The sequence below is a fragment of the Rhinolophus sinicus genome, linkage group LG03, assembly GCF_036562045.2.
Source record: "Rhinolophus sinicus isolate RSC01 linkage group LG03, ASM3656204v1, whole genome shotgun sequence".
NCBI lineage: Eukaryota > Metazoa > Chordata > Mammalia > Chiroptera > Rhinolophidae > Rhinolophus > Rhinolophus sinicus.
The window spans coordinates 142358772-142384061 of NC_133753.1; the positions used below are offsets into that span (position 1 = coordinate 142358772).

The window sequence follows — 25290 nt, forward strand, 5'->3', positions numbered from 1 at the left end:
AGCCTGGATGCAGAAAGACAGTGTGAGATTTTATCACACTACTTAGAACAGCACACAATTTAAAACTTATGAATTGTTCATTTCTGGAATTTTTCATGTACTGTTTTGGGAACACAGATAAGAGGGGACTACTGTACATATCAGAAAAAGAGAAAAGGTTGAAAATATTAGTGAGAATTGGTAATGTTAGCTGCAATAACAGTCTTACACTGTCTGAGAGAGGCTAATATTTTAGTATCCATAAGGATCACCTTATAAGACAATTTCACTTTTGGGACAAACTCTCTGTACTGATCTCATCCTAGGACAGGAATTAATTTTAAGCTCCTGTGTTTATTATGCAATTTGAATGGAAGGAAATTTAGTTAAGTATAAACAGAGAGAATCAGCAGCTAAAGTAGAACCTGGCAAGGCTAATAGTCTCTTTAGTCATAAGATAAATAATGAAGAATAGATCGCATTTGAGTGAGCTGTGAAAATTTATGTAAATTTTTTTTCCAGAGGATTCCTTGAAAATGTGATTGTAAAATTTAAAAACAAGACCATAAATAAAAGTGAGCTTTGCCTGAATTTATCCTAACATTTTAACATTTACTCCTTTAAAGAAAAGGAGTGAAATTACCATAAAATAAGTACACCTCGCACTCTTATTTCTACAGTATGCTTCAGGAAGAAAAACTTTTTTCAACATTCCCCATTATTGATTACAAGATAGCTCATAGCTAAACATAAAAAAAGTCAGTGAAAACAAAAAGTGAATGAAAATACACATTTTCTGGCTTTCCAGAACCTTGAAGATAAACATAATTTTTTTGGTATATTGTTCTATAAAACTTGATCACATGTAATAGATTCATGTAGTGATCACCATAATTAGGACACAGAATCATTCCATCCTCCAAAGTAACTCCCCAACTCTAACCCCTGGCACCATTAATCTGTTCTCTGTCACTATAATTTTTTCATTTTAAGAATGTTAAATAAATGGCATCATACCATATGTAACCTTTTGAGATTGGCTTTTCATCAGCATAACAGCCTTGAGATTCATGCAAGCTGCTGTGTGTATCAAGGTTGTTCCTTTTTGTTACTGAGTAGTATTCCATGATATGGATGTACCACAGTTTATTCATTCACCCCTTGGAGGATATCTGGGTTGTTTCGAGTTTTTGGCTATCACAAATAAAGCTGATATGAACATTTATGCACAGATTTCTATGTGAATGTATGTTTACATTTCTCTAGAGTAAATACCCAGTAGTTGGATTATTGGGTCTTATAGTAAGGATATGTTCAACTTTACAAAAAACTGCCAAATTGTTTTCTAGTGTGGTTGTATCAGTTTTTATTCCCATCAGCAAAGTATGAGAGATACAGTTGCTCCACATCTTGTCAGCACATAGTATCATCAGTATTTTAGCCATTTATTTTAGCCATTCTAATAGGTGTGTAGTGGTATCTCAATGTGGTGCTAATTTACATTTTCCAAATGGCCAATGATGTTGAACTATAATGATGTCTTATCCTTACATAGTGTTTTGCATTTTCACAAATACTTTTTTAAACACCTCGATTAATTCTCACAGTATAGTGAGATAAATTTCAAGTGATAAAAGGCTGATATTGTTAAATCTGGAAAAGACAGCCAAATGTAACCAATGCAGAATCAAAACAATTTAAACCTCAAAAGGAACATGACAGTTATTTAGTCGAACTTTCCTGTTTTACAGAGAACTGAGTCCCAGAGAGGTTAAGTAACTTCTCACACAGCTGGAATCATACCAAAACCCACACTTCTGATGGTTGGATTTATTCTATAGTGTCTGATCAAGTAGGTGACAATTCATGCTTGAATCCTTCAAGTGACTGGAAATTCACTCTTTTTGTCCAGTTCTAATAGGAAGTGTTCCCTGATATTGAGCTGAAATGGACCATAAACAAGTAAGCAAGTCTGTAAGTGTTTTGACATTGAGCTGAATTGGTTTACTATAGCTCCTGCCAGTGGGTATAGTTTCATTCTCTGAGACTTTCCTGAGGAAGTGTGGTCCCTTTTCCACAGGACAGTACTTTAGATACTTGAAGACAGCCATCATGCTCTTACAAACATACTCCAGACTAAACATTCACATTTTCTTCCAATCATTCCTTAGATGAGCTTCTTTACCATCCTTCTTGCTTGTATGTAAAGTAGTCCCAGATTTCTTATGATGCAAAATACTGAACAAAATATTTCTAGTAACACAGCCAGAGTAAATACATTTTCTAACTATACATATTCTATGCAGTAAATAATGAAATTTCCTTGCATTTCACTTAGTATATTTCCTAACATGGTACAAAAAAGATTTGTAAATGTATTTTTAATATTTTAAGCTGAATATTTTAAAATTTTGTTTATTTCTTTAACGTGTTACATGCATATGGCCCAAAATTCAAAATGTCCAAGAAGGTTTACAGTGAAAAGTCATGATCCCTAAACTTCTAGTTGAACATGTAATGATATGATATAATTTGATATCTTTGTATAATATAATAAATATAATATAGCAGACACTCTCTTTTTAAGACACAATTCTGATTATTATGACATTCCATCATAAGACATATGATTTAATTATTCATCTTAAACATTTTTTGCTATTATAAATAATGCTGTTATGGACTTTCTCATGTATAGTTTATGTATATGTTTTAGATTATTTCTTAAAGTAGATTCCTACAAGAAAATAGCTGCATTGAATAGTATGACTTGTATATCTTGTATATAATATTACCATTTTATGTTTGCACCAGCAGTATATAAGTGCTCATTTTACCACACCTTTGCAAGGATGGGATACTATTATTAGTTTTTTAAAACTCTGTTGTCTTGATTTGCTTACAAATGAGAATGACTTTTTAAAATGTTTTTATATCTCTATTAGCTATTTGTATTTCCTCCTCTGGGTGTTTAAACCAGTTAATTTTTAGAAAGTCATCTGTATGAGCTAGAATATCAGCCCACTGTCATATTCTTGACAAGTATTATATTTTTCCAGCTAATTAAACTCTTAAAGGTGTTTTACATATGCTAGTGCCACTCCATCCCAAACAATTAAATGCAGTTAATTTTTTTTATATTTTCCTAAATATAATGCCTTACGATGAATATTTATGCTGTAAAATATTTGATCTGTTTACAAGTCTGTTTTACTCACCAGATAGTAAACTCCTGCAATCCAAGGACAATAATCATCTTTCTAAAGTCTAATATAGACATTTACACAGTGTAGATGTTCCATAAATTTGTGACACCAAAGTAAGTGAATCAACTTAAAAATCCCTATTGGTTGGGCTCCACTTACATGGCTAGAATCCCAAAATTTTATGATTCTAATAATTCTAATAATGACTATCTAGATTTTAGCCCAAAGTCAACATCAAGCTGTTCTAAGGTTTATAAAACCCCCTACCTTTTCCAACTTTGAATTGGGTGAAATTTTGATAAATATGGTTCTATGTATTTTTTCAAGACAAATACAGCATTGACTCAGTGAGGGACAGTGGTTCTACACTAGAAACCTTTGCAGAGGCTGACTGCCATCCAGGAGTCAGTCTATCATCTAACTCTTCTTCCTCCCCCATTTACTCATAAGTATACGATGAAAAATGTCAATACGTGCTGGGCACAGATAAATATTGTCTACTACATTTCATTAGTAGACTAGCCTGGTAACCCTGTCAGGAAGAAAATAAAATTAGACAAGTAAATTCCAGTTGGTAAACCCATATTCTATTTGACTGATTATTGCTTTCTCTGATACTGCCAGAGCATCCTTTTAATAATTCCTTTTAGATTCTTGCCTGGGATCAATGTGGTCCTGGTAAGGAATTAGAGGTGAGAGGGACTCTCAATTGAATGAATAAAGTCCTGGTCAAGTAAAGATTGAAGTGATATGGATTCCCTTCTATATCACTGGAACCCCTTTAGTTGTCCATGATCCTTTCTTTATGATGGTTTGAGACTGCCAGGGAATATTGAAAAAGTACTTTTTTTACTGAGTAGTTTAGATAGAATTGAGTAAAGTACCAGCATACAGACAGCTGTTACTACTGACAGATCAAGTGGGTAGGGAGTGGAAAGCATTTGCCAATCAAACAGAAACTCTCTCTGATAACATGAAATACAATATTCAAACACAACTTTGAATACTGCATTAGCTGCCTGACACAAGATTTCCTGGTCCTAGCAATGCAGGGTAACCCTGTGAGGTCTCTTTTAAGCTAATAATCTCTGTCAAGGCAGAGACTATGTAGTCTATAATTTGCTAACTCCACTCTGGTTCACACATTCCCTCCAAGGAGTCCCTCAGACCTTCTCCACACTCCACCGTCCATTTCAGTCTCCTATTCCCTCCAACCCACGAAAACCTAATCTACCAGAGATATTACTACAGATCCCTTTTAAACTCTCTGTATTAACTTTGTAGGGCTGCTATGACAAATTACCACAAACTGGTGGTTTAAAACAATAGAAGTTTATTCTTACAGTTCTGAGGCCAGAAGTCTGAAATCAAGATGTCAGCGGGGCTGTACTTCCTCTGAAAGACCTAGGGGAGAATCTGTTTTTTTGCCTCTTCTAGCTTCTGGTAGCTGTCAGCATTCATTCACTTATTGCCACATCACTCCAATCTTAGCCTCTGTGGTCATATTGCCTCCTCTTCTCCATGTGTTCTCTTCTGTCACATAAGTATACCTGTCACTGGATTTACAGCCCACCAGACAATCCAGGATGACTGATCTCAACTCAAGAGCCTTAACTTATTTTTATCTGTAAACACCTTTGTTCTAAACAAGGTAACATTCACAGGTTCCAGGGATTGGGACATGGACATATCTTTTTGGGGAGCCATCATTCAACCCATTATATCTTGCTTAAGGATACAATTTTTTCCTTTTCAAGCTTTACCTCTTGAAGCTTTGAAGAAATTCAAGAAAACTGTTCTTTCTCCATCAACTTAGCTTTCAAGACTTGTAACTTCGTTTTAAGCATTTCTTTGGAAAATCCAATCTATTCCTTTGTTTCAGTTGCTTTTTTTGGAGGGGGGAGTCCCCCTTCCCTGGACAAATAAATACTACATCAATGGGAGAAAATATCACTGAGTCAAAGACAGCAAATAATTCCAGGTTTCAGATTTCCACTTTTCACCCTTAAGGTAGACATTTGCCTGTTTGGTGTTCTAACACCTATTATGTTTTCCATAATTCCTCAAAGATGAGAACAGTTGTTCTCAGGTCTCATTTGTACTCCCCTCCTCCCATTCCCCAACCCTCAATGCCTGCAACATAAGCCATTCATATCAGATGGTGTAATCTAAATTGGAACTGTTACTTTCTTAGAATTTGTCCCCCTATTTGGGAAGAGTATTGCTTCCTGTCAATATTTATACTACTCTTTTGAGTAATAAGTTGCTGTTTATTGAGTCACAATTGTGACCCTGGCTCAGTGTTTTGGATGTGTTGCTTCTATATTACTCCAAGCACTCCTATGAGAAAGATATGGTCATCTCCATTTTGCAGACGGGAAAAAGGAGACCCAGAGTAATATAACAACTAAGTGTTGAAACAGAGACTCAAACCCAGGTTTGCCGGACCCACGAATACACATAGTTCTTTCTACTATGTCAACCCATTTAAGTTTCCTTTGTAGAGAATGAAGGAAAAAAATATTTCTGGAGTTCTGCTTTCTCTGTCGGCTCTAACCTTATACCAGAAACTGCAAGTGGGCTTTTCTCTTCCTTGATCATCTTCTGGCTCTGAACAGAATTTTAAAAAGCCCATTCTTTGTCCTGTCTTAGCATTTTTTGCAAGTCTCACCTCATTTGGGTGTTTCAGATTTCTTGACACTATCCTTTAGGGCCCATGTTACCTTCTTATAATTATCCTTGGTATGTGGTTGTTTTCTCCCAAGGTTTCTGTCACTTCCAATTAGCCAGGCAATTCCTCCTTGTTGGTCAGAATTAGGTTCCCCAGTTGCTCTGCTGGGACATCAAATCATGAGAAAGGCAAATCAAAAACTTGTCAGATGTTTTTCTTTTAGCTCCATGAAACTTTTCAAAGGTGTCCAGCTATTTGAATTTTCTTTTCTGATTGTTGCATTGCTACAGATATTGACAAATAGCATATTGCAGTGCACTGTGGTATCAATAACAAATTCTTTTATAAATAATTACATGTGCAATGTGAATATTTGGAACTATATAAAACACTCTAAAGCAGTTTCAATCATCCCATTATCTATATGCACATCTTGTCATTGTAACACTTTCCTGTTTCTCATCATCCATTCAAGATAGCCACATGGGGAAATATTTTTTACCTCTAATAAATTTGTGTATCTCATTTTGAGTATAATTTCAAACCAGAAAGTGGGAGGTGGGGTGGGAAATATGACTTCTCTGAAGTAAACTATATGTCAGAAAGTCTATGAATTAAGGTCATAAAACAGAAGGCTTTGAATTTCAATGGGAAAAAAATATTATACGTTAATTTTTGCTAATTTCAAAGTGAAATTTAGCATTTCTTTCAATTGTGAACATAGGTAAAAACCACAGTGTTATCAAAAGTACTGGTTACTTTTTCATTTATAGAAATTACAGAAATTTTCCCATAATATTATTAAATTTGTAGAATATTCAAGATACAATTGATGTTCACCACTTTAAAATCATAGACATTATTAGACCTTCTACTAGATTTTATTTGATGCATAAAAAATAAAGCATCTGTATAGCACACTTTTGTTGACTATCTTGATTACTATGCTTTAGTACAATTGGTTTCATTTATAATCTTAAGCATATTTTACACATTTGAAAACATGATTCAAAAAAGGGCTTTATAGGCTACATCAGACTGCCAAAGGGATCCATGGGAAAAAAAGGTTAAGAATGTCTATTACAGACTGGCATTATGGTTAAGAGCATGTAGTCTGGTGTCACCCTGCTTGGATTCAAATTTTGCTGTCACTTACAGTATGACTTTGGCTAAGTTATGTATACTTTTTGTACCTCAGATTCTTCATGTGTAAAATGGAGGTAATAATACCTACCTAAAAGTCTTGCAATGAAGATGAATGTCTGTAAAGGGCTTAACACAATGCCAGGCACATGGTATAATATTTATCTCCACGTCCACCCAGATAGAGGTTTCATTCAAATCCTATTCACATTTATCCTACATGTTTTTTTTTTTTTTTACTGTTGTCACTGGCCAAGATTTAAAATTACATTATCAAATTTGGCGAATTTCAAATGAATATTTGTAAAATACCTGCATGATATAAGGAAGAATGATTCAATGAAGATCTATATGCCCTCCTTCCAGATTAAAAGGGAAAAAGTGACTTTAAAAAGGATGAATATATAATGTATTATCCAAACCAGAACACTTTTGAGAATGAAAGAGTGGTATTATTATACCAGGAAAATAGGCAAACCAGGATTATACTGGCTAAACCAACATGTATAATTACTTTTACGCGCCTGTGTACTTCTTTATTCTAGTCCCTTCCTTCTGCAGCTAAATACTTATCTTGATTTTACGATTATCATTGTTTTGCTTGAATTTATAAATTTACTTATGTTCATACCCTTAAACAAGATATTATTTACTTTTATTGGTTCCATAATTTATAGTAGTAGTATCCTTCTTTTGTGAATGTTTGCTCCTCAGTATTGTTAGATTCATCCATGTCCATTGATTTGTAATTCATTTTTTTCCACTGTTGTATTCTACTGCATGAGCATAAACAATGTGTTTAACCACTTGATTGTTGATAAACAATTGTTTCAACTTTTTACTGTTATAAATAATACTGTTATGAATTTTTTTGCTTATATATCCTGGTACACATTTCTCCTGGGCCATAGAAGATGTGCATCTTCAAGTTTACTAGACAAATTGTTTTTCCAAATTGATTATATCAACTTATACTCCAACCAGCAATGTATAATTGTTCTGGTGATATTGTCAGACTTTCAAATTTTTGCTTAAGTGGTGAGTGTGAAATGCTATTTCCTGTGGTTGAGAATCTCTTCAGGTTTTCTCTTCTATGAATCGCCTGTTTGAAGGGGAGGTGTGGAGAGAGCATCACCTATCTTTTAAAAAAAAATTAAATTGTAGTAGTTCTTTACGCAATCTAAATATAAATCCTTTTGCCAGTAATATGGGTTGTAAAGACCTCCTCCCAATTTGTGGCTTACTTCTACTCTTTTTATGGTCTCTTTTTAAAAACTTTTTATGGAAATTATTAAAACATATAAATGTATGCAGAATAAAATAATGAGCTCCCATTTACCTATTATACTTAGCTTCATTAATTATCAATTCATAACCAATCTTGCTTTATACTACCAGCCACTTTCCCATCTCATTATTTTGAAGTATGCCCCACATATTATATCATTACATCTCTAAATATTTTAATATGTACCTCTAAAAGATAAGCTTAAAATTTTTTGCATTAACACAAAAAATATAATTTACAATAATTCCTTAATATCATCAAACATTCAATAAGCTTTCAAATTTGTAATTATCGTAAAAAATTTTTAAGTTTATTTGAATCATGACAAAGTCCTATGACAGCTGGCCTCAAAAATGGCACCCAATGATTCCCACTCCCTGGTATTCACACCCTTGTGTAATCCCCCGCTCACACTGTAGCTTGGTTGGTATGTGGGATCAACCTGTTGGTCACACACTTGCATGACGATGGTATGTCACTTTTGAGGCTTAGTCAAAAAAGACAAAAGACATGATGGTTTCTGTCTCTCTTTCTCTTAGATTACTTGCTTTAGGGGGAGCTAGGCAGCTCTATGGAGAGGCATATGTGGTGAGGAGCTGAGGTATCTGCCAAATAGCCAGTGAAGAACTGAGGTATCCTGCCAATAACCATGGGAATAAACCATATTGGAAGTGGATCCTCTAGTACCAGTTAAGCCATCAAATGATTGTAGCCCCAGTGGACAGTTTCCCAGTTGACTGAGACTCCTTGAAAGACCCTGAGCCAGAAGCACTTAGCTAAGCTGCTCCTGAATATCTGACTCTCACATACTGCATGATATAAGAAATGTGTGTGGCTTTAAATACTGTGTTTTGGGGGTAGTTTGTTATAAAGCAATAGAAAATTAATAAAGATTTTGGTACTTAAAAGTGGCATGATGACATAACAAAATCCTAAAATGAAAGATTGTCTTTGGAAGTGGCAGAAGGCAGAAGGTAGAAGGACTTGGAGGAGAGTGTTCGTGAGTTTGAAGAGTCTTAAGAAAATGATTTGTAAACGCATAAGATTGAGGCTGCAGATGAGGTCTTAACAGATTAGAAAAGACTTACTGGAAATTGAAGGAAGGTGGCAGAAAGTTTAGCAAATTTGTCACCTGCAGTTATGTGCAAAGTAGAAAATATGCCTTACAAACTGGGTGATCAAGCTAAGATTTCCAGCCAGAATGTTAAAGATGTCAACCTGGTTTCTTTTCATTGCATATAGTAAAATGTGAGGAGAGAAATAAGTCAAAGGGAGACCTGTTAAAAAACGAGCCAGAACTTGCAAGATTTGAAGATTTCCAGCTTCTCCAGGTGACAAGTGATATAAAATTAGGAAATGGCTCAGAACAAAGAACAAATGCAGGGCACTAACAGGAAGATATGAAGTTGAGGGTGCAGTTGTAAAGCCCTTAAGACCTCAGAAGGATCAAGTGTGGTACCTCAGAGTATTTTCATTCAGACATAAAGGATGTGCTTCACAACCTCTTAAATCACAGGGCTTCAAAGAAGTTTAAGGGTGTGAAGCATCAAAAGCCCAAGGTAGAAAAGGGTTTATATGGGAGAGATTTATGGGTATCGCTTAGTCTAAAGGTGTACACTCAAATAAAATTCATAGGAGACTCACAAAGTTTATAAGAGAATTATACTTGCAGAATACAATTTTAAAGAGACTTTAAAAAAAGGAATTATGTTAAAAGACTGTTTGCCAGCCTGGACAGAAAGGGACACGGTACCAAATGAAAAGAGGCTTTGGACATCCAAGTTTCTATAGGCACAATGAACTACACGGCTGTAAACATGGGTGAATCGGAGAGACCAGAAAGCAGAGTTAAGAGCCATGGAGAATTACTCGCAGGCCTTGGATCTTAATCAAGGAACTGCCAACCTGTGCCCAGGTGGATTTCAGAATTTCTGTGAACTTGTGTGCCTCATTCTTCCCCCTCCCCCTTTCAAATACACGTCTATACACATGGTTATCCTACCCACTTTATATTAGGTGTGTGTAGGCAGATACTGCAAGTCTTTAGTTTATAGGTGTTCAGATGAAGAAAAATTCTATTTAAGGAGCTGTGCTTATGGAAGTACACCTGAAAAGCCTCATCCATACCCAGGCTTGATTTAGATTTCTAGACTTTTAGCTATTGCTGTAATGGGATGAGAGTTTTGGAGAACTTTGGGAGAATATGAGTATATTTTGGATATGGGAAGGATGTGACTCTTTGAAGGCCAAATTGTGGAAGCCACAATTTGTTTTCATGCTTTTGTGTAGTTTCCTCCCACATTGTATTAGGGATCATCCATGGGACTAATAGAATACAGGAGTAATGATATATCACTGAGTGATTTTAACTCCTCTCTCTTGGATCACTTACTCTGGGGAAAGCCAGGGGCCATGCTGTAAGGACACTAAGGAAACCTTGTGAGTGAGCCATCTTCAAACTGGATTTTCTATCACCTGTCAAACATTCAGAAGACTTAAACCCAGTCAACGGTTTGACTGCAAACTCCTAAGACCCTGGGCCAGAATACCTAGCTAAGCCACTCCTGGATTCCTGATCCTCAGAAACTGTGAGATAAATATTTTTAGTTTTAAGCTGTTTAGTCTTGGGGTAATTTGTTATACAGCAACAAATAACTAATAACAAGTCTACACATTGCTTCATACGTCTTTTAAGCCTCTTTTAATCTACAATTTTCTTCATCTTCTTTCTTCCTCTCCTGCAACATATTTGTTGAAGTTAATTTGTCCCATAATTTTTCATAGATTGATTTTCCTGATTGCATAGTCATGGTGTTTAACATGTTCTTTATATTTCCTGGTATCAGGTTCAGTTATTTTCGGCAAGGTTTTTAAATAGGTGATGGTGTGTTTTTCCATTAAAAGGTATACAGTTTCCTTATTTGTCACATTAGCAGCTGTTTATGTAAAAATGAATAAATCCATTTATTCATTATGAATCTCAAAATGGAAATTTTCTGTCATCCCTTCTTCATTTATTAGTACATGAATATAGAGAACTTCCCCTCATTTACTATTTGGTTAACTTTGGTACAATTCGTATGTTTTTTTTTTTTTTTTTTAAACTGGTTTTCGAAATAATGAACAGATTCCATAGCATCCTCCATTGTTGACCACTAGATGCTTTTTGTTAGTTTTACTATGATTATGAACTCATGGATTTAAAGACATTTGATAATTTGGTACATTCCAATCCATTGCATTTGTTATGTTCCAACTTGTGCTCAGGTGTATTTCAGAATTTCGAACCTGTGTATCCTTGTTGATATTTGAACTGTCCCAACTTTGGCCAGTGGGATGCTTTTCAGTTGTCTCCTGAGTCCTGTCTGACATGATAGCTTACTAGGCTATGATAGCTTTCTTGTTATCTTGCACAATAAAATGTTGCAAGTTCAATATAATTCCTGTGCTTAACTGAATTCAACTACTACTGTAAGGGTTTATGGTGACTTTTGAACAAAGGCTTTTAATATATTTAAATACAGTTCTTTTTTTCTCTACAGTTTGCATTTCCCTACCATAAGATAATAAAGATATCTTGCATCTTGTCTTCTGAAAGTTAAATAGAATTTCATTTCACATTTGAATCTTTAATTCACCTGCAACTTGTTTTTTCTGTATGGTGTTAAATAGGGAGGTACAATTTCATTTTCTTCCATATGGATATACAGTAACATTTATGTTCTTTTTCCCATTAACTTGCAATGCCATCTGTCTTAAATCAAGATTCCTTATAAGAGTACATCTACTTCTAGGCTTGTATTCCAGCATAAATCAATTCTTCCATCACTAAGACAATACCATGCTATCCTATTTACTATAGCTTTAACAGGTTTATTGAGGCCTAATTCACATAGTATATACAATTCACCCATTTAAAATATACGGTGGATGGTTTTTAGTGTATTCACTTATATGCAATCATAACTTTAGAACATTCTCGTCACCTCAAAAAGAAACCCCATATTCTTTAGCTATCACTATTCTATGCCACCAAACCTCACTATCCCTAAACAACCACTAATACACTATCTCTATATATTTCCTATTGTGGATATTTCACATGAATACACCCATGTAATATGTGGGGGTTTTTGACTGGCTTCTTTCATTTAGTGTAAAGTTTTCAAGGTTCATTTGCGTTATAGCAGGTAGCCATACTTCATTCCTTTTTATGAAGCCAAATAATATTCCACTGAATAGATATACATTTTGTTTATCCTTTGATCAGCTGATAGACATTTGTGTTGTTTCCACATTTTGGCTATTATGAATACCTAATTAATACTACTTAAAAATAACTTATCTTACAAGTCAATTCCCTCCATCTTAAACGTTTTACTTCTGGAATATCTTGACATTCTTGACCCTTTGCTTTTCATATAGACTTCAGAATCAGCTTGTCAGTTTTCTGGGAAAAACTCATTTGGGAGTTTTATTATAATTGTCTTCATTGTGTAGGGGAGAATCTTAATTCCAAAGTCTCTAAATACTTGACCATGGCATATTTCTCTTTTTAATAGACATTATTTAATGCCATTCAATAATGCTGTGATTGTTTTCTCTTAAGGGTCTTCTATATTTTCTAATTTACTCCTATGTAATTTATATATATATATATATATATGAATTTTTTTTAAATAGAATTTGTTTATTTACTCCCCTTCTGCTCCCCCACCCCGACTCCAGTTAAAGTGGTTGTTTCTCAGTCTAGTTGTGTAGGATACAGCACCCTGGCCCATGCTGGTATTATGAGCCTTGCGCAGTACCCCCCCAAGCAGTCTGCAGTTCACAGCAGCTGACAGCAGCTCTCGCCAGCTGCGGGCAATGGCAGCATACAGCAGCCCAGGAAGCTCAAGTCAACTTCCGGCTGCTCACAGCAGCCCAGCTCCAGGGAGAGCTGTTGTTCACATTCTTAGCCGTAGAGGGCGCAGCTCACTGTCCCATGTGGGAATCGAACCCATGAGCTGGTTATAAGCACGGTGCTCCAACCACCTGAGCCACCGGGCCAGCTCAGTAATTCATATTTTTAAAACAATACAGTAAATGGTATCATTAAAAAAATCAATTTCTATAAGTTCCTTTCTGCTGGAGAGAAACCCAATTTACGTTTTTTTTATATCGATACAGAGAATCCTTGCAAAACTCTTATGTTAATAATTAATCTGTAAATTACGCTTCTTCATTTCCAATCTTTGTATCCTTTGTTTTTATTGCCTTATAATGCTAGCTGGTAGCTCCAATATGGTAGCTATTCCTGATTCTAAGGGATTGTTTAAAAAATTTCATTTTTAAATTGTCGTTGGTTTTATTGACTTAGGGAAGTCTGCACAATACTACTTTGGCAAAAGGTTTTATCCACCTCTGTCAATTTTTTCTAAAGCTTATAGATTTTTCTGTTAGTCTTCTAACATGCTAAAATACATTAAACCTGATCATGTTTTACTATATTTTTTACACATTTCCTGGGTTCTGCTTGCTATCTTATTTAGGATTTTTGCCTCTATCTTCATGCATATAACTGGCGTCTCTTTTACTTTCCTTACCAAGTTTAGTAAGCCTAATAAAATGTATACAATCACATCTTCTCTTTTCTGTACTCTGGAATGCTGTGTGTACTATTGCAATTTGTTCTTTGAATGTTTGGCAAGTTTCTGTTTTCTTTTTTGGAAACGTCTACTGATTCAATCTCTTATACAGTAATCAGACCCTCCATATTTTCTATTTCTTCTTAAATGAGTTTGAAAGGTTATACTTTTCTGGAACTATTTCACTTACTCTTTTCTATTTATTACCGTGTTTTCCAGAAAATAAGACCTAGCTGGACCATCAGCTCTAATGCGTCTCTTGGAGCAAAAATTAATATAAGACCTGGTCTTATCTTACTATAATATGAGACCAGACTTATATTAATTTTTGCTCCAAAAGACGCATTAGAGCTTATTGTCTGGCTTGGTCTTATTTTCAGGGAAACACGGTATGACAAAATTGTTAATGATATCTCCTCAATCTCTGCAGTATTTGAATAATGTCCTTATTTTCATTTCTAATATTCTTTGTGTCTGCTTTCTTTCTTGGGTAACCTTGTCCAAAATTCGTTAATGTTGTTATTAAAAGATACAACTTTTTTTTCAATTATAGTTGACATACAATATTAAATTAGTGTCAGGTGTACAACATAGTGATTAGACATTTTTATCACTTACAAAGTGATCACCCCAATAAGTCTAGTACCCATTTGACACTATACATAGTTATTACAATATTATTGACTATATTCCCTATGCTGCACTTTACATCCTCCTGACTGTTATTATGTTTGGCAATTTGTACAAAAAGATACAACTGTTAACTCTGTTGCCACTCTGTGTTGAACATTTGCTTTCTGCTTCATTCATTTCATTACTTTTATTTTACTTTCATTATTCTTTTCCTAATCCCTTAGGTTTAGGACAGATTATTAGCTCTTTAATTTTCACTCTTTCTCAAGTATTTAAAGTTTCCAGTTTTCTTATAAGTACTGTTTTACTGTTCTATAGGTATTGATATGCAGTGTTTCTGTCATTATTCAGTTCTGAATATATATTTTCTGTTTTTCTTTGAGAATCATTATTTGAATTAGACCCATTTTACATGGAAATAGGTTTCTTGTTTTCCAAATATATGAAGTTTTCTAGATTTTTGTTGTCATTCATTTCTAACTTAATTATACTGCAATTAGAAAATGTGATATAACTGATACCAATCCTTTGAAATTTTGAAAGACTTTTAATGGTTAAATTTTGTAAATGGTTTGTGTACTTAAGATATTTTTTATATCTACTTTTAGTAAATAAATATTTTTTTATATCTACTTAAAATTTTTTTTTTATATCTACTTTTAGATGGACTAGGTAATTGAGACTAGCCCTTCTCTTGAAAACAACTAGAAAGTCTAGACAAAATATAAAACAAACACCTAAAGGCATTAGAGAGCTAGTGAGCAGTGGAAAATCCAGAAGGAAAAAAACAGAGCTTTGAATCTAGACTTTATGATAGCTTTTTCTCTGGGTTATCTGCTGATTCTTGAGAAGGTGGCTAAGAAGCTGAACAGTTTCTGACTAACTCATAGAATTAAAAAGACAAAAATGGTGGTTCAGGGCCTGCTCTGGTAAACTCTATGGGCTTCAAGTAAAGATCTATATATACCTGGGAAAAAGAAATAGAATAGATTAAGGCGACTTTTAGATTACTGGTGCCCAAAGCCTCTGTGAGACATAAATCCTTTCTGCAGAAAATATCATCATTTTAGACCCCAAAATATAATATTTTTCATATACTAGCTCTGGCATTCAATCAAAAAGAACATAAAATAACATAAATTAACAAAATTTTATAAATATAAATAAATATATAAATAAATAAAAATAACATAATAGAAAATAGTATAAGCGACAGAGAAAAAGACAATATGATACACAACTACAAAGAAACAAAAGAAGCTTCAGACAATATCAGACCTCATAGTTTACTAAAAACAGGTTATAATTATGCTTAATGTTTGAGAAAATATCAGATTGATATAGATAATTGAATAGGTAACTGGAAATATAAAACAGAACCACACAGAAATGTTTGAACTGACAACAACCAGAAGATAAAAAATGAAATACATCCTTCAACAGATATGTTTAACAGGAGATTAGAGACTATTAAAAAGAAAACAGTGAACTGAAAAAAAGGTAAGAATTATCCAGAATGAACCACAGAGAAACAAATGGAAACATAAGGTGTAAAGTGAAATGACCTTACATACATTTATGTGGAGTACCAGAAGGAGGGTAGAGGAAAGAATGGTGGAGAGGCATTATCTTATAAGAGCTGAGAATTTTCCAAAACAGAATGACATCTAGATTCCAGATTCAAGAAGTATCACAAACCTCAAAAAGAAAACAAACACAAACAAACAAACAAAATACATTTAGTCATATAATAAAACTGCTTCAAATTTAAGACAAACATCTTTAAAGCAACCGGAGGAAAAAAGAGATTACCTTTAAAGGGGCAAAAATGAAAGTGACACTATTTCTCAGAAAAATTATAGAAGCCAAAAGCAATGGAATGTATCTCCAAAATGATAAAATAAAATAGCTGCTAATTCAATAAAAACATTCTTTGAAAATAAAAGTGAAATAAATATATTCAGGATACAAAAACTGAATTTGTCACCAGCAGACATTTACAAAAGGAAATACTAGAGCATGTTCTTTAGGCAGACATATGATTCCAGACAAAGTAAAATTTTGAGTAAATATAAAAATACATTATATAAAAATAATAATATCTTGAAGAATTTAGAAAATATATATTAAATATACACAATGTATATAACATGAAGTGAGGTGGTAGACACATGAAGTTGAGTCCTTACATTGTCCAGATGAGGTACAATACAAATTATTAAAATATAGAACTGTCAAGTTTATGGGGTGAGAGAAATGGAATAAATAAAAATAATCAATCTAGAAGAAGGCATAAAAGGAGAAAATCAATATAGGAAAGATGGGACAAACAAAAAGCAAATAATACAATAGTCGATTTAAATCCAAGTGTGTGTGTGTGTGTGTGTGTGTGTGTGTGTGTGTGTATACTTGTGTGTAAGCAGAATAAACATGCAATCAAAATATAAATATCAGAATAGATTTAAAAATACATTATTGCATATTAGTCCTTAGGTTAAGATGCTTTTTCCATTGCACTTAGAATAAAATCCAAACAGTTTCCTGGCTTTCAATACCAATGTAATTTAGCCCTTTCCTACCCTCAAACTTATTCTTCTTTTAGTCACTGTGCTCCAACCAGGCAGGCATTCTTTTGGTTCTTGAATTATTCAAGCTAGTTCATGTCTTAGGGTTTTATATTATTGTCCCCTTTGCAAGTGATAGTTTACCTGATTTTTGCAAAGCTGGGTTCTCCTGTCAAAAGCAGCTTAAAAGGCATTTTCTTAGATTTCCTGTCACCTAATCTAAGATATCATATATTTTAATTTTCTGCCTAGCATTATTATCATCTTATATTTTTATTGCTTATTTATGACCTGTTACCACTAAAATGTAAATTCCCTCATAGCAGGGAACTTGCCTATTCTCTATTTACCACGGTTTCCCCAAGTCTAGGACTGTGACTGAGACAAGTAGATACTCAATTATTATTTAATGAATGAATAAAGCTACTTGAGGTTTTAAACCGATAGGTACTTTCTTATTGTTTTGTATGTTTAATGCTCTTGGTTTTGTTTAATGACTTTCATGATACCAAAAGGTATCAAATGATATCAAGATCCCATTTATTAGTGATTCTTGAAAATGTGCATTGTATAATTTGTGTATAATTTGGAGGAGTTATTCTACCAATTAATCAGATGTGTGGTGCAGTCCTAGATATAACTATGATAACATGTGAAAAAGGAAAGGTTCAGAGAAAGGCTACTGAATTATTAGAGTTGTAATATGCTTCTGAAGAACATGTTCATTTGTCCCAAATTATAAAGATGAGACTAATAGAGGTGGATGTTACAAAGCATAAATAATAATTTTTAAAAAGCTCCTTTCATTCATTCTTAAGAAAATACACTTTAAAAAAATTACCCCCTTACAGAAAGATTGTTTTAGCGTGGTAATTCCAGGAATGGTGATTGATATATTTTGGTTACTTCCTTTTTTACTCTATTCTGTGCTTACAATTTTTTTCACATCAAAGCAATCATACTGGTCACAATTTTGCATCCTGCTCTTTTAACTTAGAAAATAAAAATTTTCCATTAGAAAAACTAGTCTAATGGCTTTTTAAAAATTGCTATAGTATATTCCACTAAGCGTACATGATAGAATTTGACCAATCTCTAATTGTTAAAGATTGTTCCTAATTTCTTACCTAATTATTGCTACAAATAACATTATTTCTTAAGGGGAAAGGGGTGGGCAACACAAAAAGAAGGTCCAGTTCTCCAGGCATTTATGTCTACTTAGGAAAACAATATACATTGGGGGAGGGGACTACAAAGGCACAGTATAAGAATGCATATTATAATAATATTTATTAAAGTTAAGAATAGTGGACATTTTTTAGGAGGAGGAGCTAATGAGAAAAACATTTTGCAAAGAATATGGAGCTGAACTTGGAAAAAGTGATGTCTTAATGGCTGAAAATGTTCCAGGTTGGTGTGGTGTTGGAAGAGGTAACTTTCCGTTGGTGTTCTTTAGTATTTAAGAACAGTTCTCATTCAGGAAGCTCTCAACACAAAGCTCTAATAGTAAGCAACCAAGATTTTTATCAAGGATTGGACTCCTACCCACCTTGCCAAAAACTACCAAATTTCTTTTTTCTCTCCATCATCCAGATCTTTTTTCCCTTTCATAATTCTCCCATTTCTTCATATTTTTGTCCAAGATTCTCAACTATTTTAAGTAACGGAAATAGGTAAATCCCTCTACTTCAAGGAATGTAACTAATGCAAAACATTATAAATTTTCGGTGGGATTAAAAACAAACAAACAAAAAACTTGGAAATGCTGTCTTAAAACATATATTGTATGCATTTCAATCTTTAAAAAACATTACTTATAACAGACTTTTCACAATGTAATAGAAATAATGTAATAGAAACATTAAAGGACACGAACCAAAGGTTATCAATTTGCCATACACCAAATAAGGAACACAGAACCATGATCTATTAAAAATAATATGGTAATAAATACTGACTGTGATTTCCTTTCATGGTTTTACTCTAGCAGGGACGGATTCCACCCTGATAATAATTCCAGTCTTACTGTCACTTAGAAGATGCTTTGTGAACCTCAATGAGGCTGCCAGGTTTAGAACAGATGTAAGAACCAGTGTCAGATACAAAAGGGAAAGATTTCACAAGATGTGTTGTCACTGACAGACTGATAGCCACTTTCCTTCTGCACCTATTCTTCCTCAAGGATAGCAGATGCTTCCCACAGATACACCAGCAGGCGACTCCAGTCCCTCTACCACACTTAACCATTTGCAGATGCCCTGGGGCTCGCCTATTTACAACCTAGTCCTTCCACAGCAGAAGTGGGACCCTCAGGGAAGTTCTGGATCCATCCACAGCAGGATGTTCCACAAACTACTTGGCACCCTCACCCCACCTCTAGCTATTGCCAGTATTAATACTTACGATTCCTGTATCTTCTCTAATTAAGCTATTAATCTGCCCACAAAACAAAATTTAAAGTAAAAACAACCTATACTCAGTCTCTAGCCCCCTTTCTAATATAAAGCAACTGCCCCGTGCATGCTTCTTTTGGATGGCTCAGAACTATGATACCCTGGGTCTTTTGACCATTTATAGCTTGGCTGTCAGCGTAATCTGATAAGGAGGGTGAGACATAAATAACATGTATAGCCACCTCTACCTGGCCAATCTTCTTAATTTCTGACACTTCCTAGTTCCCCACCCCAATTCCAGCTTTATGACAAAACTAGACATTACGGCAAAGAGATCCCAGAGGTGAAACTGCAGATAGAGTCTTGACTTAAGCAAGGATCCCCAAGTTGTGAGATTAATTTCTGGGATAAAGGTGCTCTGTATATTCATTTCAAGCCTTCTTCCAGTACCATGTCTTATTAGAGCCAAATAAAAACGCAGAGAGAGTTGATGGGTACAGATTTTGGAAAGAAACAACACAAAACTAAGAGATACATGGGAGTTTCACTTTCTTCCAGCTGATACATATTTTTCAAACTAAAAGAAATCCGTCCATATTGTAATATATTAAATAGGCAGAATTCTTTTCCTGGTTTTTCTGATCTTGGTAGACGTCTTCTTCAACTGGTATCTGTGAATAGTGAAGAAACTTCTCACGATCAAATTGCACTTCCCCGAGGAAAGGTAGCGGGGAGGACCCACTAACGCAGGGAGCAAAAACGACAGAGAGAAGTCTGTGGAGATCCGCAGTCTCCAAGAAGGGCCAGCCAGAAAATGAGAAGGTAAAAAGAAAAAGGGCGTAGCTGAGCTGAAGCAAGTACTGTGGTGTCTCAGCACCAGCACGCCCTAACAGGTTTTCTCTTTCACTAAATCTGCTGGGCTTGGGGTCAGCTCCAACCACATTCACCAACCTGAGCCTCCATCACCTCCCAGGGTGAGGATACGCTGTTACGCAAACCACCCAACCTACCTCTGGATCCTCACAGGCGCGGCATCGGCAAGCCGCCCGCCCACCTACCTGTGCTGCGCCTGCGCCTCCCCGGCGCGTTTTCAAGGTCAGCACCGCCCCCAGCTTCTAACCTAGCACCCACGGAAGTGGCTGTAGAGGACGTCTTGCGTATCCTTACCTCTACGTAGCGTGAGGTCGCCGGCGCCCAGGAGAGGGGTGGGACTTCCTGTCCCGCGCGACAGAACTTCCGGCACAGCCGGAAGATCCTCTTCTTCGCGGTATCCAGAGGTTCCCGGCTGCAGGGTCGGGACGAGGGGTCCGGGAATCTCCTGGCGACTCCAGGGTTTCTTGTCCACGACCTGCCCTTGGCGCCATGGTGAGTCCATCTGTGAGGGCTAGAGTAACAGCAGTTGGGAGGAAGGGGCCGGGAGGTCAGTCCTGTGACGGGAGCCGATCGGGTGCCCAAATGAGGATGGAGTGGGTGGGAGCAATGGGATGAGCAGCAGGGCAGGACTGACCAACTGCCTTGGAGCCCCGGAGTGCCTGGGCCCCCGGACCCCTGAGGAAGCAGCATCTATCCGGTCCAATCGCGAGTTCTGTCCAGGAGTACGGAGTAAGTAGCCAAAATGTTGGTGACCCATTCACTTGTACGGCACGTGGCGCTAGGTGGTTTCATAGTTGACCTTGCCCGGTAGATCATCTCCTCTCCTTCCTCCTTAGCTTCAGAGCAGTGGCCAAAAGCCCTGGTCTTAGAAATAAATGCTTTCAGCCTTTCCAGGCAGACACAACGGATTCCTTTCTGTAGAGAATCAACACCTGTCAGTTACTTAAACGGCAAGGTCAGCTTATCTTTCAAATTCAGCCCGTTTAGAATTGGAAAGGGTGTCAAATGAAAAATTCGGACTTAATAAGGAAAGACTTTTAGGAAGGAATATTGCGATAGGGAGAATGCCCTGACCTTAAGATCTGCAAGAGTCAAAGGTTAGGCAAAAAGGTTTTTTCTCTATTGGGAGGAGTGGACAAGGCTAAAAAGGACCGGGTGTGGGTAAGTGAAATTAAAGGGTAGTGTGATTGGGTAGTAGTAGATCAGAGATTGTTTTACCCTTAGGCCGGGACTACTCTGTGGAACTGTTAAGGAGGAGTTGCATGCTGTTTCAGACTGAGGGTGGACCAAAGTTCAGGGACCTGGGGAAAGAGGATCTTAACCAGAATTTGGGTAACAGATATTTTGTTCTGATTGATCTATGGGGACTAGCAGTTCAACTAGTCATTTATGAAACAAAGAATGAGTTTGCAGGTTTGTATCCAGCCTTGTCATAGGTAAACAAGAGAGGCATCAGTCTTAGCCCAAGTCCTGTGGGGACCAGTGGTTCTTTGCAGTAAGACTTTTCTAGGATACAAAAGGAGGGTGTGTGTGGGGTGGGGGGAGGCGGGGGTGATTTATTAACCTTTGCTGTTTTCCAGCATCTCAAGGGACTGGTAAAATTCAACGTTGTCAGTTACTTGACTATATAAAAGATTTAAAATCCTCATCTGGAGGGGATTCTTTCTTGGAATTTAGCTTCAGTTTGCCATGCTTTTTCAGGATCAAATGTTGACATCATTCAGCTATTGTGTATAATGATTGACTTTTGAATGACTTTCAGGAACTTGACTGAATATGAAACAAAAGAACCTCCAAATAATGTGGTTCCTAGTGCACTCTACTACTAACCTATGACTCTTGGTCGCTGCGTGTTTTAACCTCAGTGAATAATACATTATTCACATACAATAATTTGTAATATTTTTTTTCCTTTTGTATCAATGAAATTAGACAAAGACAGGGAACAGTACAACAGGAGGGAACCAAAGATAAAAATTAGCCTAACTACTTCCCCCACCACTAGTTTTACAGAAGGAAGTATCTGAGGTTTAGAAATAGACAGTGATTTACTTAAGGTAACAGTGGTTTAGCATAGTGTGTACTAAAACTCAGATCTCCACTTCTTAAATTTAAGCTCAATTTTTGAGCTCTTGGTCTGAGAAGTTGAAGATAGAATGTAATTTCAAACCTTGAATTCATAAATAGTCATAGAGAAGTTGAATGTGAACTTATTTCCAGTATTCTTTAATACTAAATAGAAGTAAAACCCCTCTCCCCCGATAACTCAAAAAAGATAGTTTTGTTTTAAGCTAAGATAAACAAACTCATGCTGTTTTTCAAAATGTCACTTAAGAGAATGTCACCAGGGACCAGGTACTTGATTCTTTTCATTCGGGTATTGCTTATATTTCTAAGTTAATTTACTTATTTCTGCTTTAGCTTTCCCGGCTATGAAATTGATCAGGTCTGTATATGTAAGTGTGATCAATGCTTGGAATCCTTCAAAAGAAAGGGTTTAGCCATTAAATGAAGTTAGCAAGGGTTGAATTTATTTAGGATTCAGCTTGGTTGAATTGGGAACTTTTGTAGTGCTTGGCCAAATGATATAATGAAAATGCAATACTTGAACTCAGAAGACCCAGATTCTGCCCATTATTGGTTACATGAATATTGCAAAATCACCCAACTTAGTTGAGTTCCAACTTCCTCCTAGATAAGAGAAGTGGGACTTGATGGGGATTAAAAATTAAAGTACCTTTTAACTCATTTATGATTTTATGACTTGACTCAGGACTTTTTTCAGAGTAGTACATGTTTCTGATTAAATAAGATTTAGTCTGATTTCCAGTGTTTTTTTCTTTGCTGTTTGATTCTGAAGTTTGATTTCTTTTGTCATTCTTTTTGTTTTTTTATACATCATGTAGGTAATATTTGGAATCTTTGTCCATGTGTTTGGGCAAGTATTTCACTACTGTTTTAATGCGAGTTCAAAATGGAAAAATAAAACCTTGGGACACCTTGATTTTATTTTTGTTTTAATTGGTATAAACTCTTTTCTCTTTGATACATTATGTGTAATATATCAAAATGCAGTAAATGCTTGTGCATGCAATCAGGTTCTCCTTTTTTGAAAAAATGACAGTGGTATTATGATCTAGACTGAAAATACTGAGTATTCACTCTAATTTTTTTGTGTTCATGTTGTGAAAATGGATAGTCTGTAGAATTTACTAAATGAATAAAACTATATGTTTTATTATATGTTTTGAAAATTACAAACCAACTTTAATCAAATAGATCTTTCTGCTATTGAGGCAGAGAAAAGTAGATTAGAGCTAGCTCCTGGAATTGCATGCATCTCATGGCTTGTTTTATCTATGTAGCATCCTGTGGTAACTTTTCCTGCTGGGATTGAGCTATGGTTTATTGGTGGTGGGGGGAGGGGGTGTGAACCTCTGCTTTAGAGTTAATGACAAAGTTTTCCTTTTGGTAGGTTGGAGGGGTGTTGGGAAGAGAATGTGGTAAATATTATAAGAGAAATACATATAATGTGTTCAGAGTACAGAGGGAAGAAATTCTAAATGGGGGCAGGGGGTTATGTAGCAGGTGATTTCATCTTGAGTTTTGAAAAGTGAGTTAGGACACTAGTTCTTAAATTTGAGTTTGCATAGGATTCACCTGTGATGCTTGATAAAAATGCTTATCTGGGCCTTGTTTTGGGGGAGTGGAGTTTCAGAATCTTATTTTTGATGAGTTTTACAGTTAAGTCTGAAACTGGTGGCCATTAAACCACACTTTTGAGAGAACTCTAATGCAGACGTTAGAGACTTTGATGAAGATATTGGAGGTTTTTGTGCTTAGTGATAAACAGACATGTTCAGTTTGTATATATGGTGGATTACTTTAATTGACTTTTGAATGTTTAACTTGCCTCGCATACCTGGAATAAATCCCACTTAGTTGTGAAGTATGATTCTTTTTATACATTGTTGGATTTTGTTTAGGATTTTTTTTTTTCCATTTATATTTATGAGAAATGTTGGTCTGTAGTTTTTTTATTTTCATTTTTTATTTTTCCTTATAATGTCTTTGCCTGGTTTCGGTATTAGGGTAATAATGGCTTCATAGAACTGGTTAGGAAGTATTACCTCTGCTTCCAGCCTCTGAAAGAGATTATAGAGAATTGGTATAATTTCTTAAATGATTGGTAGGATTCACCAGTGAACCCATCTGGGCCTGCTGTGTTGTTTTGGAAAGTTATTAAGTACTGATTCAGTTTCTTCAATAGATACCGACCTATTTAGATTATTTCTTGTATCAGTTTTGGCAAATTGTGTCTTTCAAGAGTTGGTCTATTTTACCTAGGTTATAAAATTTGTGGGTAGAGGGTTGTTCATAGTGTTCCTTTATGAGAATTTGAATGTCCATGGGATTTGTAATATCCCTGCTTTCATTTCTGGTATTAGTAATTTGTTTCCTCCTTTTTTTTCTTAGTTATTCTGCCTAGAGGCTTATTGATTTTGTTGATCTTTTTAAAGAACCAGCTTTTGGTTTCATTAATCTTTCTCTTGATTTCTTGTTTTGAATTTTATTGTTCTTTTTTCCTCTAATTCTTGTATGTTTTCCTGCTTACTTTGGATTTAATCTGCTCTTTTTCTAATTTCCTAAGGTGATACATTTGGTGATTTTGAATATTATTTTCAAATATATATGTTTGATGCTATGCATTTTCCTCTAAGCACTGCTTTTGCTGCATCCCATAAACTTTGATGTTATGTTTTTATTTTCATTTAGTTCAAAATATTTTTAATTTATCTTGAGATTTCCTCTTTGACCCGTGTGTTATTTAGAAATATGTTGTTTAATTTCTGTATTTTGGGATTTTCCAGTTTAATTCCATTGTGATCTGAGGGCAGACATTCTATGATTTC

General features: G+C 35.3%; 1 protein-coding gene and 1 long non-coding RNA gene across 12 annotated transcripts in view; one reads left to right on the forward strand and one right to left on the reverse strand.

Annotated features, from left to right (window-relative positions):
• Positions 1 to 20661, reverse strand: part of LOC109448666 (uncharacterized) — a 136019-nt gene extending 115358 nt beyond the window's left edge. For 3 of the 10 annotated variants that reach the window (XR_012495056.1, XR_012495055.1, XR_012495047.1), the window contains exons 1-2: positions 20563 to 20658; positions 5909 to 6020 (exon numbers count right to left, since the gene is read on the reverse strand). This is a non-coding gene — a long non-coding RNA (uncharacterized LOC109448666). Of the gene's footprint in view, positions 1 to 5908; positions 6021 to 16121; positions 16246 to 20514 lie in introns of all 10 variants that reach the window. The other 7 variants (XR_012495052.1, XR_012495054.1, XR_012495050.1 and 4 more) reach the window with 7 other exon arrangements.
• A 56-nt stretch (positions 20662 to 20717) lies between these two features.
• Positions 20718 to 25290, forward strand: part of TMEM161B (transmembrane protein 161B) — a 68203-nt gene continuing 63630 nt past the window's right edge. For both annotated transcript variants that reach the window (XM_019734237.2, XM_019734238.2), the window contains exon 1: positions 20718 to 20869. In XM_019734237.2, the coding sequence (XP_019589796.2) occupies positions 20867 to 20869 (3 nt within the window). In that variant the 5' untranslated portion in view covers positions 20718 to 20866. The remainder of the gene's footprint in view (positions 20870 to 25290) is intronic.